The 27,864-nt window shown below is 37.6% G+C and overlaps 1 protein-coding gene across 2 annotated transcripts; it reads right to left on the bottom strand.

Moving 5' to 3' along the window:
• Positions 1-1,333: 1,333 nt before the first annotated feature.
• On the bottom strand, positions 1,334-27,643 carry vapb (VAMP (vesicle-associated membrane protein)-associated protein B and C). Of its 2 annotated transcripts, none has more exons than XM_056270378.1 (6): positions 27,333-27,643; positions 13,306-13,458; positions 5,921-6,024; positions 4,672-4,752; positions 4,303-4,479; positions 1,334-2,012 (listed from the first exon to the last, which is right to left on the bottom strand). In XM_056270378.1, exons 1-6 carry the CDS (start codon positions 27,388-27,390, stop codon positions 1,854-1,856), a joined length of 732 nt encoding a protein of 243 aa, XP_056126353.1. In that variant the 5' UTR covers positions 27,391-27,643; the 3' UTR covers positions 1,334-1,853. The 2 variants fall into 2 exon arrangements, with proteins under 2 accessions (XP_056126353.1, XP_056126352.1); XM_056270377.1 differs by having other exon boundaries at positions 1,334-2,015; positions 27,333-27,640.
• Positions 27,644-27,864: the final 221 nt, after the last annotated feature.

Here is a 27,864-nt window from a genome sequence, read left to right as displayed (position 1 = left end):
CCGCAATCAAATATCAATTCTTATGCCAAATCTCATTTACATATCATACCATATGCAAAATCTGAAGCATATCAAATTGTATGCCAACCGCAATGAACAAATTCAGTCCATCTCTAACACAAATCTATTCGTATGGCCTCAGAATTAGTGTTAAAGATCTTTGGACTAGCTTTATGATAGTTCCATGACTATTTTTGTCCTTTTTCACAGCAACATACAGTAAATCATGTATGGAAAAGAGCAGCTCTTCCTAACATCTTGTTTCACAGAAGGAAAACATTTGGGGTTGGAACAACGTGAAGATGAGTAAATGATTATAAAATGTTAAAGCCTGGATTTACTATTCCTTTAACTACTTTTTTGTTTGTTCTTTTTTGAAGGGGTAAAGTGAGAGGGGGGTCAGTGTTAATGGACCTGATGGTGAACTCTCCTCATGGCATCTTCAGATAGAAAGTTCATAGGGAGAGAGACCTTCAACCAGTTGCATGTACATGGTGCATCAGATATTACGCTTAGCAGCTGCACTATTATTGTATATAATAATGACTTGATCAATAAATTAACTCAGGTCGACAGGCAGCGAAATGGAAACAGAGGTGTGCTAAAAGGGCCTGAAAAGGAGATTTCACCTATGGAGCAGCTTAATAAAATATAAAGTATTTTTTGCTCTAAACAGAGCCATGCATTCAAGCACATATCCCTTACCAAAAAGAAAACAATAATAAAGAAAGGTGAAAAACCTATTCTGTTCCTGACAGGGAAATCGGTTTGTGCAAAGCATCATCGGAAGTGTTGGTTTCAGAGAAATATTGTTTCAAATGGTTTTTGGAGCAAATTACTAGGTGAATGGCCAAAGGATTTTACCAACACTTCCCCAGTAACAGCAGTTTGAAATATCACTCACTAACAGTCAATTTCTTTCCTGTTGATTGAAGATGTCTGAAAACAAGACAAAACCTAATAGTCAAAACGCATTGCCAAAGCCACTTAAAAGCCAGACTTCGTGGTGGTTTTGTCTTGAAAGTGGATTGGCGGGTGTTTGCAAGTGAACATTAAATTGGCATGAAACGGTGATGGTCTTTTAACGAAAGAATGTGGGTAATTAGTGACGACATTATATATTCTTGCAAAACTGCACGTTATCTGATTTGTCGAGGAAATATATGTTGAATCATAGTACTTGTTGGTACTCAAACATATCTTCTGGACTGAACGGAAGTGGATGGAAGATATAAAACGCGTTATTTCAACAACAGTGTGACTGGGGAAGATACTAGAAGGCTTTTTTTTTAATCATTTACCTGGAGAATGATTGAAAATATACAGGCTAAACTTCAGTGAACTGCTGCTTTAATGCAGGATGTTTGGGTATGCACAAATTAAATGCACACGTGACACTTTTCAAAGATGTTTAGCATTTGTATACAGATTCAATTTGCTTCTGACCCATTGAAAAAAAAAAGAAAGAAAAAAAGTGATAAACAACATTCACTCTAGCACAACTCAGTCGCACATCTGGTGTTAGAAAATCCCTACAACATTTTAGTGGTTAAAATCTATGATATATTTGAACTTGCATCAGAAATAATTAGGAAGAGGGGCCAGAATGATTTCACAATTTTGAGGCAAGAGCTGTGTCAGATTACTATTATTAATTTTTTTTTTCTGAATTTATTTCTTTGCACATAACATGATGAAATATCTTGATCTCTTTATTAATTTTACACACCTCGCTAATCCAAAACTACCCCAATGATATGGCATTCGGATTAAACGAATTCTGCATTGGTTACTTGTCTGTTTTGTTTTTGTTTCATCCGCAATGCATGCTTGTAACACTCTCCTCTTGGATTTTACAAGGCCAACTTGCCGATGATGACACCCACAACAAAAAACAGCACAATTAGAGCGATCACCCTGGTGCTCAGCCCCTCCTCCTTCACTCTCATCGCTGAAGAGGAGTGCGGAGCGGACATTACTGTGCTCTTCCTCATCCGCAGACCATCATCTTCCTGCTGGGGAAGTGGAAGAGAGAGATAAAGATAAAGACAGTTAGATGACAGAAATAATCTTGAGAGTTATGAAAAGCGCTTATGGCCCAGCACGCGTCTCATTAAACAAGCAGCGGTAATGGTCCCCAGCTGCAACTGATGCGTAAGGGCAGGTTATCTTCAGTTCCGACTCTCGATATGCTTAACATCCTGTGGCCGTAACAAATTTGAAAAATATGGTGGAAGAGAGCTAAAGTAATGCGGTGGTCATTCAGTATGGCTCAAAGACAGATATCGAGAGAGAGCAGGGTGATGGATATAAATCTAACGTTGCTCATTTCAAGTGTTTCTTAAAGGTACAGCAGAACATTTTTATTCTAAAATTATTTTTCATGAACAACTCAAATAGGTCAAAAAGGCACATAAAAAAAAACATTTTAAGAGGACATCAGTGGAAAGAAATTTATATAAATGAATGATATAAATGCTTTGAAACGAATACAAAATTACTGATCGCTCTAATTTAAGACAGTATTTAAATAAGCGCACCCTTAGATTCCACTTTCAACCTTTTTATTTTGTTTCAGTCTATTGGTAATTTGAGCATCTTTTTCATTGCCTCTAAATCAAATGAAGTGACCACACAAGAATTGACCAAAATTCTTGCATTCTTGCTGAATAGAAGTTTCTTTAAAAGAAGATTTAACAGTAGTGTACATAATTCAAAGCGGTAATCTCTTGATTTTAGATGAAGTATAACAACTTAATACTGTAAATGAGAGGAAATTATATGTGGATTTCTACTCACAAATATTGTGAGTAGAATCCACATATAATTTCCTCTCATTTACAGTATTAAGTTGTTATACTTCCTCTAAATTCAAGAGATTACCGCTTTGAATTATGTACACTACTGTTAAATCTTCTTTTAAAGAAACTTCTATTCAGCAAGAATGCATTAAATTGAAAACAGTTAAGTATTAACAGTAAAGAATTGTATTATATATATATAGGCTCACTGACTAAAGATTTTTTTTTAGTCGACTAGTTACTCATTTGAGCCATTACTTGACTAGTCTGACGTTTAGGATATTATTTTAATAACTTAAAGGTGCTGTAGGACATCTGGGAAAATGCTAACTTTAGCCTGATAGCAGTAAAAGCGTACGTCCCACCCTCCCTGCAAATCGCCGTCCAAAGCCACGCCTCCTGAAAGCATGAACACGCACAGCCAAGAAGACCGCAGACAACGTTACTGCAATACCAATATCATGTGTCATTCACCGTTGAGAAAACTTTATAGTACAGTTAGTAACACAACACCAAACGTAAACAAATTCTTAAAAACAGAAAAAACAGCAAGTTTTCGGTTTGTTTAGCAAGCAAAACTTGTCAGTAAGAATATTTCTTGTATGACAGGGTTTCCACAATGAGAGTCTGCTTAGCTCTGATGAATCGGTTCAGAAGGACAGTTAGGTTGTTGCTGCTTGCCTGCCATTCTCGCTCTGTGTGCACAGCGTACGTGAACGCGCTGATGACTTATGTCTGCGTGAACAACCTGCGCAGTGGTATGCAAACACATTGGTATGCACACAGGGAACATGCTGTAGGACGTGCACGTATAGAACACATGCACATGCTTATAACATTGTTCTACATTGCAGAGAAATAATAAACCATAATATTAATTTAAAATATGAATTAAGCGCTCGAACGTACACAAAGCTTGCTGCAGCGCACCGACAAAAATAATGATTATGAATGTATCAGAAAAAACTATCTAAAGACTATCTGAACATCTTAATTTATTCATAGATTAGTGATTTCTGAGTCGGCTGCAAAGAGGATAGTGGATGCGACTTTTGAGAGAGTTTGTACTAAGCGCGGTACTAATTTAGCTTCCACACTCAGAACAAGCACTTGGATATGTGCCTAATAATAGAGCAGGTTAGCGTTTAGGTTAGCGTTAGAGCGAGTGGGCATGTAAAGTGGCTAACATTAGGCTACTACTTGTATGAATGTTAGGGCGAATGTTTAAATATATATTATAATGATTTCTAAAGGATCATGTGACACTGAATACTGGAGAAATGATGCTGAAAATTCAGCTTGGTCATGACAAGAATAAAATTATATATTTAAAAATATTGAGCCCAAAATTCTGAGCCCAAAATTCTGAACGGTATTGTATAAAATGTATTTTTAATGCATGAGTTTAAAAGAAAATTGCAAAACTGTATCTAATGTTTTAAAATATTTATGACTATTGCTGACAATGATATTTATGAGAATGCAAATAGCAAACACTCACCCTGATCTGTTTGTTCTCCTCTCGTAGCCGCTGCACCTCCGTCTGCAGTCTTTTACATTCCTCCATGATCTTCTTGACCTCTCCATCATCCAGACTGGAGGCCATGGACTTCATAGACAATGTGGATGATTCCGACTTTGAGAGACTGGCGGATATCTTATTGCTTTCCATTTCATGCTGTGGCCAAAATCAGGTTCACACACACAGACACAATCATAAGCAAATGAATCCATAAAAGAGCCAAGAATCTGTTTTGCTTAATAGTTTTAGGAGAGGGTAACATGAATGTAGTCATGCCTGCTGCCATTTCACACACTGCCTACAGCTCAGAGCTAACATGAGGAAAAACATGAAAATCCATTCACTCACTGTTTTCTCATTTTCAGCGGGCATATCAAAGACACATCTCAGCTTGGAGTCCATCAGATCCTCGGGCTTGGCGTCCTTCCACTGCAGGAGAGAACAACAACATGTGTAAACAAGACCCTACATTTGATTATACACCAAATAAACACCTCATGAGCCGTTTACAAACCCTAGCGCCCTGCTTACATACGCAACATTTTTAGGCATCATAGGAAGATTTCCCCAGAGAAATGTAGATGATAAAAAGTATTGCTAGAAAATCTCTGAACAATTAAAAATGCACAATTTACTCAAATTTGTGTGCTTTGTATTTCTCATGCATAACAGCATTGATCCATTAGCCCAGCCACATGCCACCGTAGCCAATTGAGGAAGTTATGCATTAATAAGTTGCCCATGAAGAGAGTTTCAAAGCAGTCATCTGCGAGGTCTCGGATCTTAAAAAGGTATCTGGCCATGAAGACAGCAGACAGTGAGGCAGCTCCCTCGGTTTTGGAGTTAAGTTTTGGAGCCATCAACAAGGAATAGTGGAAATAGTTCAGGACAGTGAATTAGTAGCCAGATCTCTGCTCTACATTTTCTTTCCGCTTCTCCTTCCTGACATTTTCATAACCTATTTACCATTACATCTGCTCATGCACACAGATGTTCAGTATGATCTATTTCAGAAAGCTCAGAGAGAGTCATGAACAACCAAGAGATTTGGATCTTGCTCTTGGACCCTGTCAAACACTGGGGTTATGTGACAATTGTGTGTATTTCTTGAACAGCAAACTCACACCCCTTTGTATCATATATTGTTGATCTATGCTCGGGGTTAATCACAATATTACTGCTTAATGGCGTTGTAGCACACTTTTGATGAAGTCTGTATATTGAAAAACTTAAAAAATAATGCAAAAGACTTTTGTTTTGTGTTGTTATTGTCAACTTTTATTTATTTATTATTGAAATAAAGCTGAAATAAAATAAAATATAATTATCAGATGAAAAACAAGAAATGCTGCCTTGGCAACTAACTGAAATAAAATAAATTAAAGTTTAAATTCTCATTATCAAAACTGAAATGAAAATATACATTTTGGACCCCACATATAAGACATCAAGAATGGTTTAATAATATATATATATATATATACAGACTTCATAGATAGTGTTACTAAAAAAAGGAGAAAATGCACCCAAGAAAAAACGGTCTTGAACAAGGGAGTATAAACCTTTCCGAAAGCAGGTGGCATGGACCAGTACTCACCACTCCCTCAGTGTCGGTCATGTCAGGTGGGGCCAGCAGAGACTGTACCATGAACTTGTGTTTGCTTTTCTCATTCGGATCATAATCGAACGGTTGCAGCATCACTGTAAGACAAACACAAGAACATACAGTACACATTAAACAATATCTTTAGCGTTTTCCTCATTTGAATGGGCAGAATGGGCATAAGAGGACAGGCAATGTTGGGGGGGAAGAAAAAGGAACCTGATCGGAAATGATCTGAGCCAGATTTGAACCTGAGATGCCTACTTGAGCACCAAGTGCTAGGCCACAATGGCTCCAACATCATTTTTTGACTTTTAAGGAATAAAAAAACTATACAATTAATAAAATTTCTAGCAGATAGGTTTCTCAACAGTCCAAGGGCCAGATTTATTAACAGCTTGCGCCAGCGCAAACCCTATTTTGGCGTTAAAAAAACTACTGTCAGGATTTACTAAAGACACGCAGTGGAAAGATTAGCGGTGAAAAGGCGTGGACAGTCATTTTTGCGGCTGACCTTATTGCATATGCATTTGTAGGAATATTCTTTTCAGATGCAAAATTTATGGGAGGAGAGTATCTAAATGAATCATGCAAGGTGATTTTCTAAGGTTTGCGCTAGTCAGTTTACTGTCTTATCGCGGCATTGTTTACCGCCTTAAAAGCATGTCTTAAACCAGCAGCTAATTTGCGATGGTCATTCTGGAAATGATCCGGCTGCGTCTGTGTTCTTTACTTTGCAAGTCTTCAGTAGATCACATGCAGAACTTTCCACTCCCAGCTGAGTTTTTTGGGAATTGCGCTCTCACGCTAATCGGCCCTGTTTAGTAAATCTGGCTTTAGTAAAAAATGTGATAAAATATTTGGGTGTAAAACATCCATGTTTCACAAAATGACATTACTCAGAAAAACAAAAAGACTTAGCTATTCATTTCATATAATCCCACTACAAACGTTGCTGATAAAACTTAAGTGACCCAGAAGGCCAATTTTTCTTACAGCTCCTAAACAGTGTTTTTCACGTTAATAATAACACATTCAGCCTTTAACTCAAACCAGGTGTTAGTGTGAGGAAGTTCACGTCTGCAACCCCATCAGCACCATCCAAAGAAGGCCATGTTATTTGATGTCATTCCAACGAGCAAAAGCTAATTTAGAGCAGTTACCATGATTTACAATGATCACTTTCTTATGCCTGGCGTGCGAGGGCTCTGGCACGATTGAAATCAGTATTGAAAGCCGATTTCACCCCCATCACCCTTTTTAAAAGACACCATTCGGATTCAAAAGGGTCTTTTTTTTTTACATTGGAGTGAATGTGTGCATGATTTAGGAAAACTGCTGCTAAGTTTCATTAAAAACAAATGATCTCTTAATTTCAAAGGCCCTCTTAGATGTGGCTACTACTGCCGAGCTCACAGAAGGTGCACGCCAACTCCCCCGCGAGTTAAAAAACCTCACTTTGGTTTTGTGTGCCACTATGGCAATCAAGCGCCGTCGATATTGCAAACTGAAAACAGACGGCTGAGACAGATTGGGAATGTCCTGTTTTGTCAGTGCCAATCTTTCCGACTGCACTAGACCGGTATTTCACTAGCAGCATCAATGGGGTATTTTTAAACGCATCAACAGAGGAAGAGGGATTAAATGAGTCTTGACATGACTTTATTTGTACAGTTCACATTAGTAATATTACTAAAAGAAATGTGCACTGTGCAAATATTCAGATTTCACACCCGTAGCTGTTGCTATCCTTGACGCAAGATGTGGAGAAAGTCAAAGTATCAGTTCAAGTTCACACCATTCAGCTTTCCCATCACAGGAATAAATGACATTTTAAAATATATTACAATTAGAATAGAAATCATTTATTTTAAATTTTAATAACACTTTACAATAAGGTCTCATTTATTAACATTAGTTAATGCATTACTTAACCTTTGTTCATGTTAGATCACAGTGCATTAACTTATGTTAACAGATACAACTTCTGATTAGTAAATGTTGAGATTAACATTAACTTAGATTAATAAATGCTGTAGAAGTATTGTTCATTGTTAGTTCATGTTAACTAAAGTAGTTAACTAAGTTAAACGAAACCTTATTGAAAAATGTTACCATAATATTTCACAATACTACTGTATTTACTGTATTTTTAATCAAATAAATGCAGCCTTGGTGAGCAATCTGAGCATAAGAGACTTTAAATGTTTTAATGGTAGTGTTTATCAATTGTCACAGTAATGAAAACAACAATAGATGCTACCGCCCACGGTGTATGACGTTATATACACATTGCATCACAAATTAAAAAAAACAACAACTACTTTTTAGACCGAGGGCGAGTTTACATGACAACGATGTACTGAAAACGAAAACGTTTTTACGTTGCTTTTTTTTAAAAATGTTAGCGTACAGACAACAACAATGCTAAACGATCCTCGTTCACACAAATCTACGAACATGAATAAAAACGCTGTATTATGCTGCCAGGCCGGTAGTTGGCGATGTCGTGTTGTGTAAATGAATGGCCAAAATGCATAAAAGTTTGTGGTAAACAGTGTTGTGCGAATGTGAATTAACAATTTTTCGATGTTCAAACTGCAATCAAATAAACAGATGTGAGTTGAATGTGATAAAAAAACATTTATTTTGCTAAACAAAGCCAGAGACTTTATAGTCTAAGAATTAAGTGTTAATGTCTTGAACAATAAAATGGGCGGCTCCATGCTGACTGTGATTGACAGTTTGTTCTGGCGGATCACTACTGACACAATCCAACAAGAGAAAGGCAGTGATTTAATAATTATTAAAGCACAAGAGCATGATTTCTAGAACATCTTTATGTGATGCTTAAATTCGCAGAACATGGAAAATAATAGTCCGAAGACGGTTGGAAATGTACAAGAAACAGAATAGTGAAAATGAATTTGATTATATTTAGCCATTTATGTGATTGACCTGATAATATTACAAAATATTAACTAATTTACGCTCTCAGGCATGCATACTTTTGATCAGATATCTCTAATGTGCAATGTAGAAAAACAAGGATTGTTCATGTACAGAAAGGTCTTTTTTTGGATCTCCTTTTTTGTTTTGAAAGCAACCATATTTGGCACAATCTCAGTCTTTTACACAAAATCTTATGAGCTGTCTGCACATACTGTTCTTTCTTGTATTCTTAAGAGAACTATTTCTAATCAGTGTGGTCACAACATGAGTGGTCATCTTCAGGGCTGTGGCCTGTCTGGGGGCGGGACAACTGCAGAAAACAAAACACCTGACAATCATTCCTCTGCCTAATTAACTGGATCCCTGGAGATAAAAAGCAGAGCAACTCCATTAATTATGAAACATGACCTCAGAATCCCATCGGCAAAAACTATGAAGTCTAAATGGAGAGAGGGAGAAAATGTGAGGAAATCCAGACAACACTAATGGTTTAAAGAGACATACTCAACTTACTAAGTTCCAAAGCAAAGGTTCTGAGTCATGACAGGGTATTAATAAGTATAATCAACAAGTAATTTGATTTGATCATGACAGGATTATAAACACTAAGTGATTAACCATAATAAACCATATTTAGCATGAAGTTTACTGGTGTCTCCACCTTGCAATAATATCATGTCAAAAATCCCAATTACTGATCTCTTCATAATGTTTGAATTGATGTATGGATGGATGGAATTATAAAAAATGAAGACTTGAAGAGATGTTTAAGAAAAAAACATTAAAACTAAACAAAAGTCAACCTATTTTCTGTTAACTTGCAGATTGTCACAATCACTATTATCGGTAACCACAAATATATCTTTAAATTGGAGTCACTTCACTTAGTGCAGCTAAAGAAATGTTGTTGCTGATCAAATAAAGGCATAGAAGCGTTACATAATGGTGAAATCTATGTGAGTGTTAAATAAGTGTGTAGTCTTCTGACAATGTGGAAGTGGACACATGTACTGTATAAAGAACTTGACAAAGGTAAAGTTTCTTCAATCATAACAGATTCATGAGGGATTCAGAGCTTGAAGTTATTGCTTTTGAACTGTCAACAAAAAAACTTCACAACCCAGACAGACAGTGATGTTTGAGAACGGGTGGAGACGTGAGGCTCGTCTCATAGGTCTGGATAAAAGTCAAAAGCCCATTAACCAAAATCCATTGTGCATCCCTTCTGAATAACACGCCAGGGAAGACTAAAAAACTAGCTTGTCATCGATTCAAATACAGTCAGAGCTATTGTACATATTGACAGGGACCAGGCATCTCACCATGGAGAGAAATCCCAAAACATTGGAATCAACAGAATAATGAGAGCAATTTAAGACTGTCCGTGAGATTCCAAGAGGCTCTGGAGTTGAGTTATGAGTTGAGACCAACACTGTTGTTACAAAATTATCTCTTGGTTATGTAAAGGCTTCCGTCATGCACAAAGAGCAGTTGGGTAATGGATATAAAGGTGCTGTAACATAAATGTCTCCATTTTACCCACAAAAGTATCTCACAGGAGACGGGTCAAGTGTACTCCAATGACTTCATTAGCTCATTTGCATAAAGTTACATATTCTCATTTTAGCCGAACTGATGGAGGCGGCCCCATCACTCCGTCAACAGTCACTCTTGCTCATTTCACATCATAGCTTCTGGTCGTTTTATCACTAATCACGGTGTACAAAAGTGCCTTCAAATCAAATATTTTTGCATTATTTATTTACCTTTAGTTTCATTTTACTTGTATTTGTATATAGGTTTATTTATTTTTATTTCGGTTTTAGCCATTTTAGTTCTTCCTCATAAGCTTTATTTCTGTTAGTTAGCCAAGGCAGCATTTCCAATTATTTTATTTTTATATAATATTTATTTTTTATTTCATCTTTTTTTAATTACTGAAAATTATTTTTAATAGTTTTAGTAAACCACATTTTTTGGGGGTGATTCATTTATTTATTTTTTTAAACAGTTTTTGCTTCATTCTCACCTTACCTTCCGTTCAAAAACAACAAACGCTCTCTGTTGCTGATGAGTTGATTCTCTGTAAATTCACACATACAGAAACCAGGACGTGTACAGAAAAAAACTGTGTCTGCAGAAAGGGCTAACACTAACACTAACACAGGGATGGGAATCTGGATCCACACAGACAGAACTGCCTACGGATACAAGTCAAGCTGTCAAGCTCAAACAAACAGATTTCCTGTGACACATGGACAGAAAAGATCCGATATGACTCACTATTAAACAATCCCTTTTAAAATCGACCTAAATAATCAACTGCTCGTACTGATCAATTACCTGACAGAGTTAATGATCATTTGATAGCAACGGCAATTTTAAGCACTTGGTTCTTTGAAAGACCGCTAATGGCGTTTCATTACAAACATCTGTCATATAACACACAATATTGACATCATCATCGTCAAAGTGGTTCCTTCACAATATACAGAATTGGAGCAGATGACTCATAGCACTGTATTTAATGTAATGAAACTATATATGGCTCTGTATCTGCAACAGAGTAAAAAAAAAAAAAAAAACTCTAACAAGTTAAGAAGGGAGTGCATGTGTTCCCATAAATGGAGAGCATTTCTATTGAGTTTATAACAAAGCAAGCAAAACAATAAACAATATTATTAATATAAATCAGGCAAATATAAATAATAAATTACAAATAAATATTTTAAATAACTATTATTATTATTAAGTATGACGCAAGCACAACAATAAATAATATTCTTAATATATATAAGAAAAGAATAAATAAATACAAACATATATAAAAAATACAAATAAATAGTAAGAATAAGTTCTTACGAAGAAAAGTAGAGGTAGTAATATCAATAACACTTTTATATATGTGTAAATTGATATTTATTCTTATTTAATATCAACAATTTAATATCTTATTTAATTCTATTCAATTCAATTCACCACAACCTCTCCATTCAACCTGGTTTATCAACCATAACTCCTTCCAGTATAGCCAGGAATCTTGGAGTTGTGATTGTTGATCAGTTAAGCTTCACAGACCATTTTGCAACGTCCCGGTCCTGCAGATTTGCCTTGTACAACAATAGGAAGATTAGATCCTTCCTAACGGAGCATGCTACACAACTCCTTGTCGAAGCTCTTGTTCTATCCAGACTGGACTATTGTAATGCTCTCTCGTCAGGCCTTCCAGCATGTACTGTCAAACCTCTGCAACTGATCCAGAACGCCAGAGCAAGAGTGGAAGAGAGTGCACATCACAGCTCTCTTCACCGGTTTGCACTGGCTGCCAATAGCCACTTGCATCAAATTCAAGGCTCTGTTTGCCTACAGAACAACCACTGGCTCTGCACCACTATACTTAAAGTGAACGGCGCTTGGTGGTGCCAACCCAAAGAGGCATAAAATCACTCTCACTGACCTTTTCCTCGTCTGTTCCCTGCTGGTGGTGTAGCATGACCTGCCTAACTCGATCTCAGCAGCTTTCAAAAAACGGCTAAAGACATCTTTTTCGTCAACACCTGACCCAAAAATATAAGCATTACTTGTTCTATTCTGTTTCTCTATTTATTTATTACCAAACTTTTTGCTAGACTAACTGGGACTTGACACACCAATACATATTGTTGCCCTCTTGTTGATTTGATTGCTTCTATTGTTCTCATTTGTAAGTAGCTTTGGACAAAAGCGTCAGATAAATGATTGAATGTAAATGTAATATTATAAATAATATTAAATATTATTTAGCTTGCTTCAATAACAATTAGGGATGTAACGATATATCGAAATAAAAATGCGACAATATGCATCATAGATGTAAATGATATGACTCGCGATACAGAGTTAGTTTTAATGCCAGGTCCTTATAAAAAAAGTTTCAGTAACAGTACTACACTAAACTACTAATATAATGTATAGTAATGCAATGGGGCAATATTTGTGGGTCCTGATAATGCCAAATGTCTGATTTTACCAGTAAAAAAAGGGCTTACATTATTTATAGGCTATGCATAGTATAATTCTGTATTTTCAGGTTCAGAATCATGAATATTTTTATTCTGGTGTCACAATTGTTTTACTGCTTTACCTGTTCTCTCTTAGGTTTTAGCTATCCCAATTAAAATTCAGTTTTATTGTTCAGACACCTAGTCAATTGTTCAATTACATGCAGAAGGTTCAATTAAATCTTTGTTAAGTTGTATGTACAACAAAGTTATTGAAAATTGCCAATGTTTTGGAAAAAAATCTGTTATTTGAATTTCAGTTTCAAAATATTGTGATGCGTATCATATCGTGAACCCAGTATCTTGTCGTCATTTGGAAGCTTTGACAGTTTAAATCAAGAGTGATCAATGGTATCAAAATGCTAACTTTAAGAAAAATGCATTTACCAGAGACGTTGATGGAGGTTCCGGCATCAATCACTCCGCTGTTTGGCCGCACGCAGTACCGGCGCGGTGCAGTCGTCTTTACTTTAAAGCACACATTTCTGTCTGTGGGATTAGCGAGCTTTAGGGTGGTGGTCACCACATCTGTAAATGGACCTGAGGGGAGAAAGACAGGACATTCAATTGTTACATTCAAAACTCGGGTGTTGCTCTGTGGTTGTTAGCGCATTGCCATGCAGTTGCTAGGGTGTGCTGGGTGATGGCTTGCTGCAAAAACATCTCAAACAATATCTGCAGCCAGACTGCTCTAAGTGGCCACATCGATTTACAACCTTGTAACCGATTTCACCCCACCAAGACATAATGATTCGTGACAAATCACATTAGTGGCACATTACAAAATTAGCGGCACATCAAAGGCCAAAAGACCACAGCATTGTTCTCAACCCTGGCCCTCGTTTTACACTGCGGCAAAGAATATTTTCAGAAAAATGGAACAAAGAGAATTTGTTCTGCCAAAGGCTGATGCTAATCAGTAATCAGTCCATCCATATCACAGAATCAATTAATTTAAATGTCTGTGGTGATGAACAGAGACTTGAAAACTATATGGTGATAGAGGGAAGATTTATACATGCTTTTCAAAATCTTGGGGTCGGGGGTTGTGTTTTTGAAAGTTTCTGATTCTCAATAGGTTTGCATTTTGATGAAATTTATTTCCAACCAATTCCTGATGAAATCAAATCATTTCCAACACCTTTACGAATATTTCACCTGGAAACAAGGTCGAATCGTTTTTCTCTTTAACAAGAAATGAAATAAAAATGTAGAAAAACAAAAAGGCCTTAATTTAGTAGTACTATAAATATGTTTGTATAAACACTATAAAAATACAGGGATAACTTTTGTCTATTATAGTCTACATAAAACAGAATAATTTGCAACACATTTTTTTATTTCCATGTGCAAAAACAAATAAAACAATAAGACTTTTATCCATCAGGCAGAGCAAGTTATTACATTTTGATGATTGATTACAAAGATAAACAATGAAATTGTGCACAACATAAACATAAATGTGTGTTGAGAAAGTAAATCGTGCCATTTTTGATATCACAAACATACATGTTAGTTCTGTCTCAAACATCCTTCACCCTTTGTAATATGGCAGCACCACACATCAGGTATGCAACACCTCATCTAGGTTAATTCTATTAAACCAGTTAAATTATTGAGATGCTGAGACACTTGAAACCCATAGTGAGCCTTATGTTGTTTGAGCCTTTATGTTGTGTGTTACAGAGGAAAAGACGCAGACGAACTAAGCGCCTTGGTCCTTTAAAACCTTACATTGACACAAACATTGCACAAGGCCTAAGACAATTCTGGCCAAAAGCCTTACGCTCCATGTCTTTTCCATTCATACAGACCTATACGGAGAACCTGATAGAATTAGTGCATAAGTAATTGCAAAGCATGAGTCATGCAGAAAGGCATCATTCTCTGTATTAATTTTATTAGGTAAATGACATCACCGATCAATACCAAGTGTCTAAGAAGAACAAAAAACTATTTATGAAAAAACAGCCCTTTTATGGTAGGGCTGGGCATTTGGAGTAATTTTGTAATTCAAGTACTCATAAAAAAAGGGTTATCAATTAATCTTAAATTATAATATAAATGAAAAATAACAAGCATGACTTACAGTAAAATTATAGTTTTATTTGCAAACATCACTACACAACTAACGGCTTTTGAATTAGCCTAAGCTGACATTTTTAAGATCAGATTTAAAAATAGGCTAAAAAACTATTAAAAAACACTTGCACCTAGAGCTTAGAATTGTAGTAATGCTGCATCTTTATAGCCACCTATTACTTTATAGTTACCATATAGTCATGTAGTCTCACTTTAATGCATACATATTTTTCCTAAAAAATCCTCAGTTTGACCTCTAGAGTCAGACTGAGCTTCAAGAAAGTTCTAGGATATTCTGCAGACACAAATACGATCCCCCTGAGCACCTTAAAAAACTCACTGTACACATCATTTAATGTAGAAGAGGTTTTCCTGCCAAACAAGGTACGACGGCGGAAAAGCCTCGAGCGATTATGCGTGCCTTTCGTATAGCTCAGAAATACCCAACACATCTGTCTGCAGTGATGCAGCGTTCATCTACATGGAGAGATACTTGGCATCCGCACGTGTGCAGATGTGACTCGTCTTTCCAACTCTGCATTTCAACATCTGCCTCTCATTTACACCCTGCTTTATAGCCCTAAAACATATTTATTACAGGACCGTTTCATGATCATTATAATAATTCAGATATCCAAGGTCTGAATCAATGAGCATTTATATAATTTCACCACATAGTTCAAGGTATTAGTGATTCTAAATGGATGGAACAGGCCAAAAAGGTGCAGACCTGCTAAATCGAACAGACGTCACCATTAACAGCTTTGCCCCATTACTACTACACCTGGACCACCTCAAAATCTCAAACTGCCCTTTATACTTCCTAAAATGACATATAATTATTGGCTGGAGGTACTTCCTGAACTCTACAGACGAGTCTCAGCTTCAGACACTTTAAATATAAAGTGGCATGCCTGGACGGTCGGGTTATTGTTACCTGAAGTCACCTGCTACTTGAGAGCGTCACTAACTTTTCAATGAAGTGTATTGTAGGGGGGTGGAGTCTGAGGCAGGAGGCGTGGTGTAACTTTAAGATGATTTTGGCTTCTTTATGATGTATGACCATGCAGGCAGCCTTCTCTGGGGGGAAGCCTTGTCCAGTGCTGAGAAACAAATGCATTGTACCTCATTTATAAAACATAAGCCTGCAACTGAGCTTTGGACTACACCTACCAACTCCGCAGTGGATTTGAGATCTCTTTAGCTTTGATATAAAGCTTCATAATGTAATGTCGGCTAACTTAACTCTTGAAAAACAAATATGTTAAACTGTCCTCAATTGTGCAGTACTTACAGCTTTGAGCTTTTACATTTAAATTATGGCAATATATATATATATACACTCACCGGCCACTTTATTAGGTACCCCATGCTAGTAACGGGTTGGACCCCCTTTTGCCTTCAGAACTGCCTCAATTCTTCGTGGCATAGATTCAACAAGGTGCTGGAAGCATTCCTCAGGGACTTTGGTCCATATTGACATGATGGCATCACATAGTTGCCGCAGATTTGTCGGCTGCACATCCATGATGCGAATCTCCCGTTCCACCACATCCCAAAGATGCTCTATTGGGTTGAGATCTGGTGACTGTGGAGGCCATTTTAGTACAGTGAACTCATTGTCATGTTCAAGAAACCAATTTGAAATGATTAGAGCTTTGTGACATGGTGGAAGTAGCCATCAGAGGATGGGTACATGGTGGCCATAAAGGGATGGACATGGTCAGAAACAATCCTCAGGTAGGCCGTGGCATTTAAACGATGCCCAATTGGCACTAAGGGGCCTAAAGTGTGCCAGGAAAACATCCCCCACACCATTACACCACCACCACCAGCCTGCACAGTGGTAACAAGGCATGATGGTTCCATGTTCTCATTCTGTTTACGCCAAATTCTGACTCTAACATCTGAATGTCTCAACAGAAATCGAGACTTTCCAGTCTTCAACTGTTCAATTTTGGTGAGCTCTTGCAAATTGTAGCCTCTTTTTCCTATTTGTAGTGGAGATGAGTGGTACCCGGTGGAGTCTTCTGCTGTTGTAGCCCATCCGCCTCAAGGTTGTGCGTGTTGTGGCTTCACAAATGCTTTGCTGCATACCTCGGTTGTAACGAGTGGTTATTTCAGTCACTGTTGCCCTTCTATCAGCTCGAACCAGTCTGGCCATTCTCCTCTGACCTCTGGCATCAACAAGGCATTTCCGCCCACAGAACTGCCGCTCACTGGATGTTTTTTCTTTTTCGGACCATTCTCTGTAAACCCTAGAGATGGTTGTGCGTGAAAATCCCAGTAGATTAGCAGTTTCTGAAATACTCAGACCAGCCCTTCTGGCACCAACAATCATGCCACGTTCAAAGTCACTCAAATCAACTTTCTTCCCCATACTGATGCTCGGTTTGAACTGCAGGAGATTGTCTTGACCATGTCTACATGCCTAAATGCACTGAGTTGCCGCCATGTGATTGGCTGCTTAGAAATTAAGTGTTAACGAGCAGTTGGACAGGTGTACCTAATAAAGTGGCCGGTGAGTGTGTATATATATATATATATATATATATGCATTAAATCATGACCCATAAAATGCATGATAATAACAAAAGATTATAAAGATTTAAACCCACATTTTTCAACTTGACAGCCATGTGACGCTTATATTTATGTGAAGATTATATATTGTGTTTCCCCCACAGAAAAATCTAACAAAATTAATACTTATTTAGTATTTTATTTTAGAAAGGGGGGGGTGCGGGGGGGGGGAGAAAAAAATATGTTAATAAATAAGCTTGCTCTCTATTGAAAATGTTTCTAAACCTAATTAAAATTGCCCTCCTTGTTTTGTGCATAAACCTCACTAAATTTAGTTAGCTGACATTGAAGATGTCATGTCTAATGTCATTTTGCTTCATAAGCTAATTGTATCCTTTTTTCAGGATACTAAAAATCAAGCCAAAAATACTGAGTAAGAAAATTATTTCTGCAACGCAGCCCATAAGGCTTTTGTGTATTTTGGACTATTCTAGTGTAGCATATTCTTTGTCTGAAAGAGAGATAGTTTTATTTAATGCCATTTCAGCATCTAAGGCTATTTTCGTGGCAAAAATGCAATTACAAAAATACAAATATCATATACATATAATAAAACCAAGCTAACAAACACAAGTTTTTTTTAATTAACATATGATTAAAAAAAAAAAATCCAAAATCTTTTTAGGCATAAGCTTACTAAATAAGTCCTTCCACTCCTCTTGCCACTTATCCAATATACCGATTAATAATAGGTTTGATATGTGAGGGAGGAATTTAACATTCTTCATTGTCTAAAAAGAACTTAAACTAAAAATTAATATATAGTAGACCTAAAAGATCTAAAAGCCTGTCGGAAACAAAAACATTTGGACAATCACATCAGGCGACAATTTTACTGTAACTATATATGCACTACCCTTTGAATCAGGATAATTTTGGAGAAGCATTTTAGAACTGGCACTGTTCCACAGTGGAACCAACTGAGGCTAATCTTCCTCAATTTTAGTGATTGATTAACAACCAAAATCAAACCTGGAAGAGAATAACATTATTCCCAGCATAGACTTGATTTAATGTCAACAAATGAGCATTTACACGATTACTAAGCAGCCCTTTAAACAGCAGCACACACACTTTTGAAGACATAGCATTAACCAATAGCCCTCGTGGCCTAGGTGACATCAGTTGAAAAAGTCGTTTCAGAAGAATCGTGCACAAGAACAGTATTGCTCAACAAGTAAGATCACCAAAGGAAAACTAAGCAATAAAAAGGGGCAATGGTTACACACTCATTACTAGCTTTGATATCAATGCTTATTAAAAGTTTGGCTGTTGATAAGCAAAGATCAGATATGGCTTGTTGTAAAAAAACAACTTTGTGAGTGAGCAGTTCATTTCAGAGTTTATTCATAAATAAAAACACAAAACTGCAGGTTAACATGAAACTAACAAAAGACGCGACAGGAACCATTAGATTAAACAGTTTAAAGAAAAGTATATTGACAACATACTAAATATGTTGGGGAAACCAAATGGCATTCAGCATTAGACTGGCATTGATATTTAACTCCTACAACTAAGAGCATGTCTAATGCAGGGTTCAGACTACACAATATCAGCCCGATCCATTAGATGTAGGTCGTCGTGCTGATTCGTAAATGACAAAGGGCATCAGGACGCGAAGAATTTAGCGTTTTATCTTGTGTAGTGTCAGTGTGTCATAGTGGACGACAACCGTCGCCACATCTGCAACGCTTCGACATCCCAACAGAACTAGCATGTTTAATTTTTTACGGTGCTCCACGACGGTTTCCGTCAGATCTGTGACACTGACCAATAGGAGCACAGAAGCTCTTCCATACACAGCTTTCAATCATGGCGAAACAAAAGAGAGACGATGTCATTGGTGCTGCTAGGTGGAATTATGCAATGGAGAGAAGGTTCGTGGAGCTAACCTCCGTAACAATACTCCTGCCTGATGTTTTGACGAAGGACTACCACGACGATACGATAAATGTGAGTCCTGGAATTAGCATTAAGGCTGATTAAGTTTGCTTGGGTGCACGTGGCAAAAATGGCATCATTGTACCATTGACGGAAGTGCGTGAGCCCCCATTTTGTGTGGCGGTGTGCACGCCATTTTTTGTGACTTTCAGCGTGGCTTTGCTTCCGAAGATGCACGATTTGGAGGCGAATCTGGCCGAGCAGGTACGTTTGTACCGGCACCCGGTTTGCGTGTGTATAGATCAATTGCTTACATTTACAAAATGAGCCTACTATAGCAGAAATAAGCCCTTTAAAATGAAAATAAAAGTCCATGTTTAATAAAAAAAAAATTTCACAAAATTAAATGAAAATGTTTGGTAAAATTTGAAAATATTTAAGAGATCATTGTTTAATTTAGTTTTAGACATGTTCTGATATCCATGTATTTAGTTCTAATGTCACAAGCAATAAACTCAAGGTTAACTGGATTTTACATGATTCTTTTGTAGTGTGGTTTTGGTGAAGTGTACTAAAACAAACGGTCACATAATGTGTACCTTACTTCTCACTACTGATTCCTGACTTTCAAAGAATAGTACAACGGCGAGCGCATTAAAGGGTTAGTTCACCCAAAAATGAAAATGCTGTCAGTAATTACTCACCCTCATGTTGTTCCAACCCCGTAAGACTTTCGTTCATCTTCGGAACACAAATTAAGATATTTTTTATGAAATCTGAGAGCGGTCTCACTCCTTCATAGACTGCAAGGTAATTGCATCTGCCGGCCCAGTAAAGTTAGTAAAGACATCGTTAAAATAGTTCAAGTGACTAGACTACAGTGGCTCAATCTTAAGTTTATCAAGCGACAAGAATACTTTTTGTGCGTAAAAAAACAACGACTTTTATTCAACTATTCATTCTCTTTTTTTTGTGGGCCTCTGACGGGAGTTCACGAGAGCGCCACGACGCATACGCGAGAACTGAGAAGGTGACGCAGATGGGTCTCGATGAAGTGTTTAAAATGCTTCTAAAGTGTGCATTTCCTGGATGTCCGAATCGTGAGAAACCAACGAGAAAACTTAAAGTGCCTTACCAATGCCGCAAAATGAATGGCTTACCTTTCACACTTTCCCATCAAATGATCGTGAGCGTCATCTTCTCAGTTCTCGCGCATGCACTCATGAACTCATTGCTTGTTTACGCTCTTGTTTCCAGTTACTAGTTCAGCCTTTTTGATGACATTACGCACATCACTAAAGACAGCAAGCAACATATAGTCTGTCTGATATGTTTTCGGTCAATGACACGACAAGGAGTCAAAATCTTATAGGAGTCAAAATTATACTCTGACACAGAGACTATCGTAACAGACAAAAATATTGTGTTGTCTGAACCTGGCATATGTCACCTCACAGGCTGCAGGTGTGAACAAGCAGTAGGAGAACCACCCTCATTTTTAAAGGGGACATATCATGAAAATGAGACTTTTTCTGTGCTTAAGTGCTATAATCAGGTCCCCTGTGCATCTACCAACCCTGAAAACGTGAAAAGTGACAACCCAGTAACAGTAACAGTTCACACCGCCGCCGGCGAGAGCGCCAAAGTGGGCGGAAGTCATTAATTTTCAATGAGAGCCGGCGGCGACCTCCGGCGAAGGCGGCGTGGCGCGTCTTGGACAGTGAGAGCGGCGAGGAGAGTTGAAGTCAGGTCAACTTTATGGTAATAAGCAATGACGCGGTTCGGCGGCAACCAATCGGAATGTAGAAGTGCTCCGTTTGAGAGAATTCCAGAGAACGCAGTCCTGTAAACTTTGGTTCCGACCACATTAGTTCCCAAGCAAAATAGAGGAGGTCGCGCAACACTATTTATAGGCAAGATTTTCGTGCTAGAACACTTTTTCAGCGGGAATGCAAATTATAATAGCACTTAACCATGAACACAAAAGCCACACCACACAAATGGCTTTTAATTTGTTTATTTCATTAGCAAACATGTCACTATAATTGTTAAGTTCTTTCCATCCAGGGGCGGCGCCAGATAATTTTTAACGCAGGTGCTGAGGGGGTGCTAGATCATTGACAGGGGGAGCTGCGCAATTAGCCTATCTATATAGCCTATATATAATATATATATATATATATATTAGGGCTGTCAAATGATTAATCGTGATTAATCACATCCAAAATAAAAGTTTTTTTTACATAATATATGTGGGTGCATTGTGTATAATTATTTTATATATATAAATACACACACATGCTTGTATGTATTTAAGAAATATTTTCATGTATATACTGTATATAGATTTATATATAATTTATATTATATATAAATATAAATATTTTAAATATAAATTATATTTTTTTCTTAAATATACATGCATGTGTGTGTATTTATATATATACAAAATAATTATACACAATGCACCCACATATATTATGTAAAAAAAACTTTTATTTTGGATGTGATTAATCGTGATTAATCATTTGACAGCCCTAATATATATACACACACTATTATTTAAATGAGCAAAATTTATGATGAGATGTGCTCCAGTTCACGTGCAATGCAATCGCGCCCGCGATCTTTATCATATTGTCTGCTATATTTGCTTCTTATTTAGGCTATTATACCCAGTCAATTGGTTGATGAAAAATTGATTAAAATTAAGATACAATTTATACAAAACGAAATTCACTTTAAAAATGGCTTTCTACAAAACAAAATTTAATTTATACTTAAAGGATAATTCCGGTATTTAACACTTTGAGTCTATTTTCTAGTTTGTTTTGGATGAACTAGAGTGGTGGACTTAGAAATTTTGACGATGGGTCCTGTCTCGACTTTTTTAATATTTTAGAATAGCCTCTGAGCATGCTCAAACATGTCCTTAAAACAACCCTTAACGTTCGTTTTCAAAACTGTGCAACTCACCGAGTGGTTAGTGGTGTTCGTTGATGTTCCAAAACAAGTAGCGTAGCGAAATACAGTTTCTGTCGAGTTTTATTTGCCATTTTTTTAAATCGCATTGATGTCTGCTGGAGGTCTCAGTGCTCGTTGATATTACTGCGCTACCGGAAACGGAAAGGGGTCTGTTTACATTTGGTTGTAGTCTTTTCGCTCGGTTCTCCGTCTCTCAGAAGGCTAGCGTGAGCTGAGCAGCTGCGGCAAAGTGGTTGTCGCCATCAAGTGGTCGGGGGTGTGCTAACGCTTCAGACTCAAATATCGAGCGGAAGTTTATACGCGGTTGTGAGGTATCTGAAAAAATAGTTCCAGTATAGCAAATAACACGGATTGAAAGCATACATTGCGCCGATATATTTGTTTTTAATCATCAACGAACACCACTAACCACTCGGTGAGTTGCACAGTTTTGAAAACGAACGTTAAGGGTTGTTTTAAGGACATGTTTGAGCATGCCCATAGACATCCACTCTGAAGCGCTCAGAGGCGATTCTAAAATATTAAAAAAGTCGAGACAGGACCCATCGTCAAAATTTCTAAGTCCACCACTCTAGTTCATCCAAAACAAACTAAAAAATAGACTCAAAGTGTTAAATACCGGAATTATCCTTTAACATAAAAAATAAAAATCTTTTTCCTTTAAATCCTCGCTTGTCTGGCTTATGCTACTTCGAACAATGTCCGAACTTGGTATTTTGAGCACTTCTTGCATTGTTTTTGCCTTTTTACGATGACTCGCTTGGTTTAGTCCTCAGTTGAGTCGCTTTGGATAAAAGCGTCTGCTAAAATAAATGACTAAATGTAAATGTGTAAATGTAAATTTAGTGGGCAAAATCATGTCTAACCCATCATATCTTCTGATATATCGCGCATCTTACTAATCAATTTTCATAATCAGCATAGATGTAAAAAAAAAAAATTAACAAAAATGAAATTAAATGCGCTTATTTAATGGCTACAACACACATATAGTGGGCCTGACTCTCTAAACATTGAAACAATTAACATTAACAATGCTGAAGTGCAGTTAATTAATAGTAAATGTTAACTAATCTAATTAGTTAATCTACCGATTTTTTTTTTTTTACACTAATAGTGCTTGTGTCTTTGTGTGATTATCTCGGCAGTTTAGGAGGACATCGCACAAGATTTGCGTCAATACAGAAAACATATCACTGGATAGGTTTTTTCGTTTATTGAAATGTGGTTTAGGTCAGCTGAATGGGCGGAACGCTTTTTAGAGACGATAAGCTAGGCAACTTGTTTTTTTAGCACAATTCACACACCGCGGTAATTCAGGAGAACAAATCTCCAAATGCTCCACATGAAACTGCGGTCTTCCGACCTTTTACTATAGTGTCAATTGATTTTGATTAATATGCGCGAGAAGTGTTTGAAGACGTGAGAGTGCGCGCGGCCGGGGCTCTCTCTCTCTGCTCGTGATGCGCCCTGTCAAGCGCAGCAGTCATTCTATTCTACATCACTCACCGTCACCGATCAAAAAAGGCTTTGGCGGGACAAACATTTGCCGTTATTATGTCGAAATACCGAGATATTATATTGAAATAACGACTTAATATCTCGAAATAACATATATTTGAATATAATTGATTCCAGACATTATTTTGGGGGGTGCTATCGGGGTGCTTTGGTCTTTCTTGGGGGTGCTGAAGCACCTGCTAGCCCCTCCCTAGCGCCGCCCATGTTTCCATCGATCAATTTTCTGCAAAAATAACGATCGACATGCTTGTTTGCTTTGCGGCCCCTTTAAATACAGTTTTTAAAAAAGACCACGCATTCGATCTACGTCAGATCATCCACGAATCTTTCCACGGCGTCGCTGGCAGGGCGGCGAGAGCGAATTTTGCCGCTCTCGCCGGCGGCGGTGTGAGCGTACGGTTAAAGCCTTTCTCTGCAAGCATGTCAAAAATTAAGCCGATCTGATTTCGCTCCCCTTCTGACGTAGGAAGGGGATCTTCTTATAATATTACCGCCATTTGGTTTTCTCAAGCGACAACAGTGCAGCAATGGCAAAAGTTCTAGCAAAGCATGCAAACTGTTCTGTCGTTGCTGCACAGACGAGCACTGAACACTATTGGACCAAAAAATGGTCACAGCTGTCTTATAAAGACCTCAGGGAACCGTCAACTTGTGTAAAAGTTAAACATGACAGTACATGCAAGTCGATGAGATTGATCAACGTAACTCCACAACAACATGTATCCACTAACCATTCAGAAACGTCCATGTGTGTCTAAAAGTTAAAATCTCTTCCTGAGTCTCTCTGTAAGGCTGCACTCCGCTATGGGTTATTTCTGGATTGACTGAAATTCGCATTTGTTATTGCTGGAGTATCTGAAGCTCGTGTAAAGGATTGGCCCTCTTCTGAATGGGGAGGGGAGCAGCAGCTCATTTGTGTTTAAAGGGACACACACAAAAACTGTGCGATTTTGGTCACACCCAAAAAGGGGCAACTTTGACAAGCTATAATAAATGATCTGGGGGGTATTTTGAGCTGAAATTTGACAGACACATTCTGGGGACACCAGATTTATAATACATCTTGTGAAAAGGGGCATAATGCGTCACCTTTAAAGCACTTACTAAACAATTACACAACTAAAGACATGACATCACAAACAATAACAACATTAAATAGGTTTACAAAATGTCCCTGGTTAAAGGATTAGTTCACCTCAAAATGAAAATTTCCTAATAATTTACTCCAAGATATCCATGTCTTTCTTTCCTCAGTGGAAGAGAAAATAAGTTTGAGGAAAACATTTCTGGATTTTTCTTCGAATAATGGACTTCAATGGACACCAACGTTTTGAAGTCCAAATCAATGCAGTTTCAAAGGTCTTGAAGTGCTTCAACCGGCTGTGCACGATCGCCGCTGAGGAAGAGGGTCTTATCTAGCGAAACAATAGGTCATTTTCCCCAAAAAAAAAAAATATATATATATTTTTGTGTATATATATATACACACTTTTTAACTACAATTGTTCGGATTCGAATCCGAACAATTGTAGTTAAATTGATTGATTTGGACTTCAAAACGTTGGTGTCCATTGAAGTCCATTATTCGAAGAAAAATCCAGAAACGTTTTCCTCAAAAAAAATATTTTCTCTTCCAATGAGGAAAGAAAGACATGGGTATCTTGGATGGCATTGGGGTGAGTAAATTATTAGGAACTTTTCATTTTGAGGTGAACTAATCCTTTAACTCCAGACAATTCACAAGGTGTGTCCTGACACTGACAGTTTATGAAAAATGTAAATATGCCCAAGGTAGGGTGACTAAAGAAGGAATGCTGTTTCACTGATATTGCAAGTTGATTTGCCAAAACTTTAAAATTAGAGCATCTTTTAGGAAATCAGTCGGTGTGATATTATTTTGAAATATCACTTTTTAGCAAATAAAGTTTCAGAGGGAGGCAAACGGTCTTTTGCCCATTCCCATCAAATGCAAGAACTAATAAAATGTATAGCTTGATTCCAATACCAGCTGCTTTGGATTAAAGTCTCAGCCAAATGCATAAATGTAAATGTGAAAGTTGAGCTCAATGGACTTTCATTGAGCTCCTTAAAGGGGTAGTCCACCAATGATAATTCTGTCATCATTCACCCACCCTTACACCATTCCAATCCAAACCTGTATGACTTTTACACTTGTATGGAACACAAAAGAAGAATTTTTTGGAAATGTTGGGAACAAACCAATATTGGAGCCTGTTGACAAAGGGCAGTCACATGGGAGGTGTCAGTGCCTCCAAAGCATTCTTATTGGCTTATTTCTTACGACCTTTAATAAATAGTATGTTAATGTAAACATACAACACTATAGCATTGGTCTCCTGTCGACAGTAATTAGTGTAATCCCAGTCCATGAAATAAACCCTGAAATTGTGTAAACATCAAATTTATGAACTTACATTAGACTAAAAGCTCCAAACCTTAAAAGTCTACAAAATGGCAACTTGTTTTCACAAAAATACCTAAATAAGTTTGTTTACGACATAATTATTATCCACAATATATCCATGTCAGGTGGAGTAATAGTACAGGTGATTTTTCAATGGTGCCAACGACTTCCTGACTGGAAGCAGCATCAAGGTATGTTGTTGTCAGTGTTGCCAGATTTCGCTAGAAAAAATATGCGACGTGTTCTGAAAAAATAAGCCAAAAATAATCGACTTGCCAGACCGAAAGAAGTCAAAATAAGCGGCCCAGTTCTTCATGCTTACGAAAGGAAGCATTTCTCCTTCGATCAAATGAACACGAGGAGAAATGAGCGCTCGCCTTGACAGCTCACTCACAGCGGTCATTCAATCAGAGAAATATAACACTCAACAACGACATACACACTTTGTATGCAAGTAGACGAAACATTAACAAGCAAATATACGCTGCTGTAAATAAGACGATAATAAAAGCAACAGCCCATTTTTTAAGCGACTGTATGAAGAAAAGAAAAAACGCAACGTCGCTAATAATAAGCGAACATGGCAACACTCGTTGAACTGCTTCATACTAACCGAATTAACCAGCCCACCAGCAGAGCCTGTATTTTAAGGCCTAAACAGGCTAGCTCGAGCTAACGTAGTCAGTCTTCTGTTAAACCTAGTCAGCACTTAATCTACTCCTTGTGAAAGGGGTTTGATGTCATTCTAATTAGTTTGGAGCGATGTATCATTACGGCGCTGCGCCATATTATCATTATTACTACAAGGATTGAGGCCTGTCAGAAACGCCATCTCACCGCCTCTTTCTGCCCTTATCCCCTAAAAACTGACCCTCCCTCTTTGTGTTGGGCGTTATAGGCGCTCGTCCACGGCTGTGTCAATCTCTCCACTCACCTCGGAACCTCAGTTCATGCTGCGGTTCTAGAAGCAGGACCTGCTCTGGCCTGGCCATCTCCCACTGCGCTTGAAACGCGTTCAGACTGGCTGCGCTGACGTCCGCTCGGACTGACGGTGACGGGCTTGATGGTTGAGGCTGTTAGTCGATGAGGACTTCTGTTACATTTATTTGAAATAAAAACTCCACAAGGCAGTGGAAATAGCTCAGTTACCCGATCCACTAGCGACTGTTGTGATGCAGCAGGAAGGGACTGTGGGAGAGAGAGAGAGAGCGAGAGGCTGGCCGTGACGTCACTGCCCCTGCAGTACTCAGTAGTGGCGACTGATGTGAGGAGAAGGGTGTAGTAGAATGAGGGAGGGGTGGGCTGTCTTTATGGGTCATCTGTCATGAACCATGTTATGAAAATGTTACGGTAACTGCATTTACAATGACCACTGAAGAAAATGCTAGCATTTTTATAGTTAAAAAGTTTTTTATTATGTTATAATATATTAGGCCAATATATAATTAAAAACTGTTTTTAATATA

Source organism: Rhinichthys klamathensis, unplaced genomic scaffold (assembly GCF_029890125.1).
Source record: "Rhinichthys klamathensis goyatoka isolate OS25496 unplaced genomic scaffold, OSU_Roscu_1.1 h1tg000303l_1, whole genome shotgun sequence".
In the NCBI taxonomy this organism is placed as follows: domain Eukaryota; kingdom Metazoa; phylum Chordata; class Actinopteri; order Cypriniformes; family Leuciscidae; genus Rhinichthys; species Rhinichthys klamathensis.
The sequence above is the reverse complement of the archived record's forward strand: the minus strand, read 5'-3'. Positions and strand labels throughout refer to the sequence as shown.